The sequence below is a fragment of the Plecotus auritus genome, assembly GCF_963455305.1.
Source record: "Plecotus auritus genome assembly, chromosome: 9".
NCBI lineage: Eukaryota > Metazoa > Chordata > Mammalia > Chiroptera > Vespertilionidae > Plecotus > Plecotus auritus.
Window position 1 is genome coordinate 134133795 of NC_137783.1, and position 12196 is coordinate 134145990.

At 34.6% G+C, this 12196-nt stretch overlaps 1 protein-coding gene across 1 annotated transcript in view; it reads right to left on the minus strand.

Moving 5' to 3' along the window:
- The window catches only part of CCDC73 (coiled-coil domain containing 73), a gene marked incomplete at both ends in the record, with an annotated part of 77602 nt that overhangs the window by 32806 nt on the left and 32600 nt on the right, over nucleotides 1–12196 (minus strand). Inside the window, 2 exons of the mRNA XM_080640677.1 lie at nucleotides 5452–5490; nucleotides 11322–11396. Coding sequence (XP_080496803.1) covers nucleotides 5452–5490; nucleotides 11322–11396 — 114 coding nt within the window. The remainder of the gene's footprint in view (nucleotides 1–5451; nucleotides 5491–11321; nucleotides 11397–12196) is intronic.

A 12196-nucleotide genomic window follows, 5' to 3' on the forward strand; every position in this document is an offset into this window, starting at 1 on the left:
GGCCAGTTATCAAGTTGGCCACTAACTGCATGACTGTCAGCAAATAGTGTAAAATTCTTTGGGAAATAACAACAAAAAATAGATTGGTAACACCTGCCTGAGAAGCCTAAGAACACTTTAAAAAATACAAATAAATTGGTGTCATTATTCAAACTTTAATATCACATACTATACCATAATAAAGATTATTTTATTGAGATGACTAGAAAATAGCTAAGTACATATGGTTTTTGTTCTTTTTACTTTTGTGAATTTGTTCAAGCTATTTATTCTTTTACAATGATTTTACTACTAAATGCAAAGAACCTGTCCACAAGAAAATAATGCCAGGATTCATTGCTTTCCAAGTACATGTGTACCTCATTTTAAAGAAACTTAATCTATGAAAACCAAGATTAAAGAAAAGCTAGAACACGCATAATTAATGAGTAGGTGTGTGTGTGTGTGTGTGTAGATTAATTAAAAGCCTCAAGGCATTTAAAATAGGATTCATTTAAAAATAATATTTACATGCAACTTTTTTATTTATTAAGGTATTACATGTGTCCTTATCCCCCCATTGCCTCCCTGCCCTCACCCCCCAAGTGTCTGTGTCCATTGGTTATGCTTAAATGCATGCATACAAGTCCTTTGGTTGATCTCTCTCCCTTCCCCCAACCCTTCCCTGCCTTCCTTGAGGTTTGACCGTCTGATTGATGCTTCTTAGTCTCTGGATTTTTGTTCATCAGTTTATGTTGTTCATTATATTCCACAAACGAGTGAGATCATGTGATATTTATCTTGCTCTGACTTATTTCACTTAGCATAATGCTCTCCAGGTCCATCCATGCTGTTGCAAATGGTAGGCATTCCTTCCTTTTTACAGCAGCGTAGTATTCCCCTGTGTAAATGTAACACTGTTTTTTAATCCACTCATCTACTGATGGGCACTTAGCCTGTTTCCAAATCTTAGCTATTGTAAATAGCTATGAACATAGGTGTGCATATGTCCTTTCTGAATGGTGTTTCTAGTTTCTTGGGATATATTCTAGATGTGGGATCACTGGGTCAAATAGGAGTTCCATTTTTAACTCCACACTGTTCTCCACATTGGCTGCACCAGTCTGCATTCCCACCAGCAGTGCAGGAGCATTCCTTTTTCTCCACATCCTCGCCAGCACTTGTTGGTTGATTTGTTGATGATAGCCATTCTGACAGGTGTGAGATGGTATCTCATTGTCGTTTTGATTTGCATCTCTCGGATGATTAGCAACTTTGAGCATGTTTTCATATGTCTCTTGGCTTTCTGTATGTCCTCTTTCGGAAAGTACCCATTTAGGTCTGTTGCCCATTTTTTGATTGGATTGTTTATCTTCCTTTTGTTAAGTTGTATGAGTTCCCTGTAGATGTTGGAGATTAAACCCTTATCGGAGATAACATTGGCAAATATGTTCTCCCATGCAGTGGGCTTTGTTGTTGTTTTGTTAATGGTTTCTTTTGCTGTGCAGAAGCTTTTTATTTTGATGTAGTCCCATTTGTTTATTTTCTCATTAGTTTCCATTGCCCTAGGAGCTGTATTGGTGAAGATATTTCTATGACATATGTCTGAGATTTTGCTGCCTGTGGATTTCTCTAATATTTTTATGGTTTCCTGTCTAACTTACGTTTACATCCTTTATCCATTTTGAGTTTATTTTTGTGTATGGTGTAAGTTGGTGGTCTAGTTTCATTTTTTGGGCATGTATCTGTCTAATTTTCCCAACACCATTTATTGAAGAGATTGTCTTGACTTCTACATGCAACTTTTTAGAACTACATTTACTAATAAATGGTATAGCAGCTCATTTTTCCCTTTTCTCATTTCCTTATGACTGATTTGAAAACTTTTCAAAATAAAATTAATTTCCCTTGAGATACCTAACACATAAATTGTAGAGAAAAAGATAAAAAACAAAAACTTCATAAATTCTTCATTTCTAATTTTGCAACTTACCTTTCAATTTCTTCAATATAAATCCCAAATAAAGCAATGGGGTTATAAAACTCACTTTTTAAAAATTTACGGCATCTGTAAGATACTTTCTTTTTTGTTTGTTTGTTTTTTTACCTCTTCTAAGTTTTATATGTGACATTTTAACTCAAAGTTGTTATAAAATATACAGATATCATCATTCATCAAATATTTTTAAAGAAAGGAAAACATATGTATCTACATTTATCAAAAAATCTCTTATCCAAGCATTTTAGGCTGGAAAGGTCGAGTATCTCTGAGTCCAAGAATCACTCCATCAATTCAAGGAGATGAAATATTATATGAAGAAAGTTATATCCCAAAGATGCTCAATACCACAGCTTCACAACAGACATTTGTTCTCCATAATATGCAATGCAGCACATAATAGAGGAAGACAGCACTCAGGAATATAGCCACGAGGTAGCCTCTCATGGCTGGCTCTCCTGCACTTTCAAGGAATCCGTTTCCCAAAGGCCCTCTGTTCCTGAAGGTGAAGAATGTGGTAAGGGTGCTGGAACTTTAGGAGGCTGTCTGCCCAATCGCTGTATCACTAGAAATTATCCAAGACAAAGGTTGTGTTGCTCCTTCACTTGTAAGTACTGTCCCCAAAATACTTGACAGGATGATGAAATTGTAAAAAACAAAACAAAAAATCCAACAGCACACTCAGCAGCACCTATTACTGTAGTTCATGGCTGGTTATCCACAGGATCCAGCTCTGTCTCCTTGAAAAAAATAACATGTCCAGCTCAATTAACCCAAAGCACCCTGGTAATGAAAGAACCATCTGTTTTATTTTTCAGCTTCTCTCCACACATACACGCAGCTTTATGGTTACATGCAGAGGTGAGAGAAGGAGCTGTTGCTCTGAAAACCCTCTGAAGAGAGGGCTGTAAGATACTTTCTTAGTCACAAAAATAAGATACGTATATTACTTAAAAAGTCTAAACTTACACTCTGTATGTGTGTACTGATATACGTAATCATTATAATCATCAAGATTATTTCCAGACAAGTCTTCAGTCTAAAAATATTCGACTCTGAAAGAAAATATGTGGTAATTCTAAATCATATAAAAACCTCCAATATTGTTTTTTAAAATCCTCACCCAAGGATATTTTTGCCATTGATTTCTAGAGAGAGATGGAGGGAGGGAGGAGAGGATGATATATATATACTAGAGGCCCGTTGCACGAAGAGATTCGTGCAATAGGCCTTCCTTCCCTTGGCTTCCAGCCCAGGTTTTCCTCAGGCACCCGGGACCCAGGCCTTCGCTCCGGCCAGAGTCTGCCTTCTTCGTCTTGGCTGCAGACTCAGGCCGGAGTCTGCCATCTTCATCTTTGCTGCAGACTCCGGAGTCTGCAGTCTTGTCTTCACTGTGGCACTCCGCTCCTGTAGATCCCTTCGCCCCCCGCCCTCCCTCTCATAGCAGGCGTCCTGCCCCGCCTGGCCACTCCATGCCTGGAGCAGCTGGGTGGCCGCCATCTTTTGCCTTCTAATTTGCATACTCACTCTGATTGGCTGTGGGTGTAGGAGGTTCGTCAATTTACATGTTTGTCTATTATTAGGGAAGATAGAAACAGGGAGGTGAGAGTGAGAGAGACACATCAATTGGTTGTCTCCTGCATGCACCCTAGCAGGGCTAGGAAGGCTGGGGAACCTGCAACCAAGGTATGTATTTTATTTAAATTAGTACATTATATTATTTGACTCTATGGGCAAGACAGGAAGCAAGATGGTCACTGTGAAGTACTGAATATTGTATAGCACTTTAAATAAAGAAAAGATCATCTGGACCTGACTGGTGTGGCTCAGTTGGCTGAGCCAGTTGTCCAGTGCACTGAAAGGTTGCCAGTTCAATCCCTGGTGCGTGTATAGGAGGCAACTGATCGATGTTTCTCTCTCACATCAATGTTTTTCTCTCTCTCTACCTCTCCCTTCCTGAAATCAATTTTAAAAATCTATAAAAATAAATAAAAGTGGCAAAAGTAAGTATCTTGTTAAATCTCACCTGAATTATATAACAATAATGTAAAAAGAAGAGTGTAAGAATCTTCAGAAAAAAACTTTATTTAACTTTAAGATCAATTATCTCAAAACATACAATATTCTGCCACAATGGGCATAAAATATTAAATGTACATCTCTCTATATAAAGTTTTTTTTTTAATGCAAAGTGATTGAAAGCTTGAACTGTCAGAAAAAAATATTATAACTATTAACTCAAATATCATTTTAGTAGATTCTTTAGAGGCTGTAATTCATAGTAACAAAATGCTCAGAAGTGACCAAAGCCAACCATAAGTATACTGAATGTTTCCATGGTTTTTTAAGATTATGAATATCTGTTTGATGAAATTTTAAAGTGGAATAAATAAAACACATTTTATGTTGCTTTTACTCTTTAACTTGTAGCCTTATCTTCCAGGTCAGAGGGCACATTATTCAATTTCACTATATTTTGTGTAAAACCACTGTAGCGTTGAAGATGACTTTCAGTACAAATGTCACGGTACTTAAGGCTAAACTGGAATCTAGTTTTTCATCTTTTTAATTAAAATAATAGTTTAAAACAGTCTGGCAACATTATCTTTATTCTTTCCAGTTGAACAGTGACACAATTTTCACGTCTTTTATTTAATAAAGCTTAGCAATCTTTCTATAGCTCTTTTATTTTCTAACACACCAAAACAATTTCATGAAGAAAATACTTTGTTTTGTATTTAATGTCCAAAGGATAATCTATCATTTCTTACTTCTCATTTATATCTAAATATAAACATTACTCAAAAATTAATTTTCCTTGCCCTATGGTCTGCTCCAAAGAAGGAAGACTGAAATAGGGTAAACCCACCCAAAAAGCCCTCTGAAAATTTAAGTTGATATGGGAGAATTTCACTTATTCAAAAATACAAAAGTAAATCCTTTGAACCAAACAGGGATAAAAAGAGAATATCAAAGTAAATTTTTCATAAAATGTTATGCTGTAAAAATGCAAATATTAACTTTTAATATGCTATAGAAGAGGAATACACAAATAAACACTTGTTGCATGATAAAGGATGGATACCATACTCCAAGTGCTGTATTCAAATGCTACATCAAGTTATTTTAATTTTCAGGCTATAATTAATAACTTCATGTTTGTATAAACACCTAGAAAAGATATGTCTAAAAGGTTTTGTTGTTCTATAATTCTTTGTTTTATTTTAGTATAAAACCTCTACCAATGCTACAGAAGCTGTGTTAAATTTATTTTATCATAAGTAAACACTATGTAATCTGGAAATAAATTTGTGAAATAGATTTAGTTATTTTTGAAATTGTAAATTAGTCATTTAAAGAAGATATTAATATTCAATTTCAACCTTTTTTTAGAGTCACATTTATATTGATAAAAATACAATGCACATTATATATCTGTCTGGGGGAGGGTGTATATTTTGTAATTTCCTTACCATTTCACTCACTTTCTTCTGTAAAGAATATTTAGAAACCTTGAAAACAAGTGGAAAATCTCATTAATTTTTTTAAAATTAACTACTTACAAATTGCTCCTGACAATAAAATTGTATGCTATGAAATGTGCCATTTACCTTCCATGCACTATTTATTTCCAGTGACATTTTTTCAAAATGTTATTTACCATAACTCTCTTCCTTATAGCAAAGGCAATACATTCATTTATTTATTCAGCACATATTATGGAGCACCTACTATATGCCAGGCACTTTTCTTGGATACAGCAGTGAACAAAACAAGCTTCCTTTACTTAATAAGCTTTATGTCCAGTGGGGATAGTGATAGACAGACAAAATTTAAGTAAGAAGTACAGAAGTTAAGAGAGTGGACAACTACTATATAAAAAAAAAATAAAGCAAGAGGAATAGCAAGAGCAATCTAGGTGAGTTTGTCATTTATTATTAGCTCTTCATTGAAGAAAATTTGATAAAAATTGATTAGGAATAGGAAAATTTGATAAAAATAGATTAGGAATAGGAAGAGGATAAACTTGTTTTAAACAAATCATCTCACAACCCAGAAATTGCAATCATTAATATTTTTATTCTAACAGATACTTTTTATGCATTTATATTTTAAAAGAGAGCCAGAGGGGAGAGGAATAATAATATATGTACTACTTTGTACCCTATTTTTACCTAATATATAACAAACACCTTTTTATGACAAATTAGCCTACAACATAACTTTTTAATGGCTACATAGTATTCCATGTTTATATCATAGTTTATCATATCACTCTCATTTTTTAAGGTTATCCAGTTTTCAGCTTTATGAAACTACTCTGAAATAAACATGCTTGAACCAAGAACTGTATAGTTATTCATTTTAGCAGGATAAATTCCAAGGAGCTGAATTCCTTAAGTTTTGTTCATTTTTATAGACTTTTAACAATTTTACATAGTCCTCCAGAGTAGTTGACCAAGTTAAACCTCAATTAGCCATGAATGAGTGCTCATTTTCTTAAATCCTGCTCATATTTATTAATTTTAAGCAAAAATACAATAATTACTTCATATTTCCTATGAAATAAATTTTTTAGCACACTGCCTTAAACAAGCTGATAATTGTAAACATGAGACTTAATCATCTATTTTTTGTTCCATCAACTTTAAAAAATTTTTCCTGTATATTGGATTCAACTTCATTTTACCACACCTTTTCAACAACTTCATTTTACCACACTTTTTAATCAACAAGGTTAGTAACATTTAAGTTTTGTTCTATAGCCATAATTAAGTTTTCCATGCTTTATTTAAAAGTTAATTATACAAAAGATAAGCCAACAGTGTTTATGTTATGGCAATCAATATAAACATTGTTTAATGCAGAACCCCATAAGGGGCTAATACTGCATTTCCTTCTCTACATACAGATACAACATTCTTCATGAAGGATGATTTTACTAGTGTCAGGACCTAACTACCATCTTTCTTCTTATATTCTATCATCTACTCAAAACCATCCCAAATTTTAATATGCTTTATGCCTTAATTATACAGTAATCTATTTTCCCTGGAGTTTTTAATCACGTCCTACTTTTTGTGTTGTTGTTGAAGCAAGATACAAGGATTTTTTACTACATCACTAATATCATCCAATCTGAGGCATGAAATCCATTCCCTTATTTTTACTGAAAACATTCTTCTTGGAACTCATTGACATTTTGTTGTACTTAATTTTTATTCACTTTGTTACATCAAAGCAACAAAGAAATCCAAAATAAAAACTGCCCAACATCTCAAATAAGGAGAATCTAAACAATGTTAAGACAACTGGATAAGAATCTAGAAAAATACAGACTTAGATTCATATCTCATACTCTGTTACAAAAATAAACTTCAAGTCATCAGAGATGAAATGTAAAATTTTAGTACATAGGAAGTAATAAAAGAAAACATGGGTAAATCCCTTTATGACTTTGGAGTAGTAAAAGCCTTTCTAACCATTACAAACTCTGAAAGTCATTAAAAATAAATAATTAATAGCAAAAATTAAACAAAAATCAAAACACAAATGACAAACTGAAGAAACTATCTGGCCCAACCCAGCATGGCTCAGTGATTGAGTGTTGACCTATGAACCAGGAGGTCATAGTTCCATTCCTGGTCAGACTCCATCCCATGGGGGGCGTACAGGAGGCAGCTGATCAGTGATTCTCTCTCATCATTGATATTTCTATCCCTCTCTCCCTCTCTCTTCCTTTCTCTGAAATTAAAAGAAAAAAAAAAGAAACAATTTGAAGCTCAGAACACAGACAGCAAGGTCTTATTTATGAGAAATGTAAAGAATTCATGGGAGCGATAGCAAGACTAGGAGGTCCCAGCACTTACACACACACACACACACACACACACACACATACACACACACACACACACACTTTAACTACTACCTACAACTGAAAATATAGCTGTAGAGGAGCTATAGAGTACAATTAAGGAGCTGCAGCCCTGGCCGGTGTGGCTCAAAAATATTTTGAAACTCTGATACCAAAGCCAGACAAAGATACCACAAGACAAAAAAAAAAATTGGCCAATATCCATGATGAACATACATGCAAAATTTTTCAATATAATTCTAACAAACTGAATTCAACAGCATATTAAAAGGATAGCACACCATGACCAAGTGCAATTTATCCCTGTGCTACAAAGATAGTCCAACATAGCAAATCAATTGATGTGGTATTTATCACATTAACAGAATGACAAATAATCATGTTCATCTCAATAGATGCAGAAAAAGCCTTTGACAAAATTCATTTTCTATTCATAATAAAATCTCTCAACAAAACTGTTACAAAAGGAACTTACCTAAAAACAAGGCCATCTATAAAAAGCCCACAGTAAAAATCATAATCAATCCAGTATAAGTCAAGGGTACCATTCTCATCACTTCTATTCAGCACAGTACTAGAAGTCCTTGGCAGAGCAATTAGGCAAGGAAAAAAAATCCAAATCAGAAAGGGAAAAGTAATACTATCTCTATTTAAAGATAACATGTTCATATATGTAGAAAACTCTAAAGACAACAAAAAATACACTGTTAAAACTAATAAATGAATTCATTAAAACTACAGGGCACCAATGGTAAGATATGTACACATATAATACCTTAATAAAAATTTGAAAAAAAAAATAAAAAATAAAAATAAAATAAAAAAAAACTACAGGGCACAACATCAACATACAAAAATCTGCCACATTTTTTTCTATCTACAAAAGAAACAAAATAACTGTAAAGGAAATAAAATTTTAAAAATTGAATTCACAATAGCAATAAAAAGAATAATATACTTAGGAATAAATTTAACCAACATGGTAAAAGACTGATACACTGAGTATTATGAAACACTGATAAAAAAATTTTAAGATACAGATAAATGGAAAGACATCCTGTGTTCATGGATGCGAGAATTAATATTATTAAAATGGCCTTGGCTGGTTTCTCAGTGGTTAGAGCATCAGCCCATGGACCAACAGGGTCTCGGATTTGATTCCCAGTCAAGAACACATACCTCTGTTCTGTTTACTCGCAGCCCTGGTTGGCCACAGGCAACCAATCAATGTGTCTCTCACGTCGACGTTTCTCTCTCTCTCTCTTTTCCCCTCTTCCTCCCTCCCTCCCTTCCACTCTCTCTAAAAATCAATGGAAAAAATATCCTCTGGTGAGGATTAAAAATATATATATTGTTAAAATGTCCCTATTACCAAAAGTGATCTATAGATTCAATATCAATCCCTACAGAAATAAAAGAAAACAATCCTAAGATTCATATTGCACCACTAAACACCCTGAACAGCTAAAGCAACTTTTTTTAAAAAATATATTTTATTGATATTTTACAGAGAGGAAGGGAGAGGGAATAGAGAGCTAGAAACATCGATGAGAGAGAAACATCGATCAGCTGCCTCCTGCACACCTCCCACTGGGGATGTGCCCGCAACCAAGGTACATGCCCTTGACCGGAATTGAACCCGGGACCCTTCAGTCCGCAGGCCGACGCTCTATCCACTGAGCCAAACCGGTTTCGGCAGCTAAAGCAACTTTGAGCAAGATGAATAAACCAACTTCAAAATATATTTCAAAACTGTGGTAATCAAAACAGTATGATAATGGCATAAAAACAGACATCTTGACCAATGGAACAGAATAGAGATTCCAGAAATAAATCTATGCATTTACTCCAACTGATCTTTAACAAGAGTGCCAAGATACATAATGAGAAAAGGGCAGTCTTCAATAAACAGTGTTGGGTAGCTACATTCAGAAGACTGAAATTGGACCATTATCTCACACCATACACAAAATCTTACATTATGACAAAAATCAACTAAAAATGTATTAAAGGCTTAAACATAGGATCTCAAACAGTAAAACTACTAGAAGAGAAAAAAATGGGAAAAGAGCTTCCTGACGTTAGCGGCTCGCGAGCCGCGGTTTGCCACTCTGTTGACTAATGAGTTTGCCAACCACTGACCTAGACTTTCGATTCCAATAATTACAGGCTGTTGTTGTTCCTTGTGATTTAAGCCCCTATCCCAACAAAGGCAAAAACAAACAGGCAAGTGGGATTGTATAAAACTAAAAAGCTTCTGCACAGCAAAGGAAATAATCAACAGAGTGAAAACACAACCTATAGAGTGAAAGAAACATCTGCAAATATATCCAAAATATGTTAGGAATTCATATACTCACAGCAAAGCAAAACACAAAAACACAAATAATCTAATTCAAAAATGGGCTGAGGACCTGAATAGACATGTCTCAAAAGAAGACACATACATGGCCAACAGGTATATGCAAATGTGCTCAACATCACTCATCATCAGGGGAATGTAAATCAAACCCACAATGAGGTATCACCTCACACTTATTAGAATGGCTGTGATAAAAAAGATGAAGTTAATGAGGATGTGGAAAAAATGGAACCTTTGTATATTACCTTAATCAGACTAAGGAAGAAAGTTTGTCATCTGCTTAAATAAGGCCACACTATGATGTGAATTACCTGATTAAGGTAGTGACTATCAGGATCCTTCCACTGTAAAAATGTATTTTGCTCTCTGTAGTTAATGTTATCTATAGGATGATATTTTGAAATCATGTGACTATCTTCCCTCCAACAATCTTCAATTTACTTTTTAATCTAATTTTAATGTTTATATTCCCTATCAGAATGTAAGTGCACCAGGGCAGAGATTTTGTCATTTTAATCACTGCTGTATCCCCAGTGCTTAGAACAGTGCTCGGCACAGAGTAGACCTTCTATATATACATAAATACATATATATGTATATATATGTGTGTGTGTATATATATATTTGAATCATCATTAGTTGTACACCTCTGTATTCTCTGAGACTGTGAACAGCTTAAAAGCAAATGTGATGTTTTCTTCATCTTTGTATTTACAGAAAATAACCACATTACTTAGCAAGTAATAATGACTCAATGTTATTTAAAATTTTAGGAACCATGGGTGAATCAGTCATAGTATACAGGCCTGACTTATTTTCCTTAGTACTTTAATCTATAAAGTATTAAAAACAATATATATCTAATTATATTACTATAAAAAATAATGAAAGCTATTTTAATATTTCTTTTTAAAATGAAAAATGAAGCAAAAATCCTTCTAATTTGAAATTCAAGACTCTAAGATAAAAAGTACTAAATTGTATGTTATATACCATAGGTGAATTTTTTTATTAGCTTTGCATTGCTAGCTTACATATTTAATATTTTACTGATACAATGCTAAAATGCCAAATTACTTTTTAAGCAATACTTATTACTTTACCTGTAATGCTCTTAATGTTTCTTTCAATCCTTCTATTTCTTTTTCTTTTATTTCTGTAGCAAGTTGATATTTTCCCTTTAAGTAAAAAACTATATTTCAGTATTTCCAATGTAAATAATACTATTAATAAATATAAGAGCTCAAGAACCAAAATCTCTACTGTAAACATAATACTTCACAGGCTTTACACTTGTATCCACACCACAACTTCTAAAGACTTCGACATATTGTAAAATTATAGTAAGTTGTTGATGAGATTATAAATATCATGAAATGGAAAATCTTCTAACAACAAATTTTATCAGTAGAGCATTCTTGAGAACTTATGAATATTGTATAATTAAGTATTGAATTCATATAGCTAGAATAAATATATTCTAACTAGAGGCCCGGTGCACGAATTTGTGCACAGGTGGGTTCTCTCTGGGTGGCCTGCAGGGATCAGGCCGCCTGCAGCTCCTACCTGCCGCTCCCGCTCATCCCAGCCCCATTGTGCCTGCTGCAGACTTGAGCTCAATCAGTCCCAATCAGGAGAGGCTCGAGTTGCTGCAGCAGTGCTTGCCAGGTATGAGCCCTGCATCTGGCACTCTCCCAAGGGGAGATCGTGCTGAAACCGGCTCTCTGACATCCCCCAAGGGATCCCGGATTGCGAGAGGGCGCAGGCCAAGCTGAGGGACCCCAATAGTGCATGATCGGACTGGGGAGGGACCGCAGGAGGGCTCCAGGGCATGTCTGGCCCATTTCGCTCAGTCCCGACCAGCCAGACCCCAGCAGCAAGCTAACCTACAGGTTGGAGCATCTGCCTCTTGGTGGTCAATGCACATCATAGTGAGCAGTTGAGCAGCCAGAGCATATCATTAGCGTTTTATGCTTTG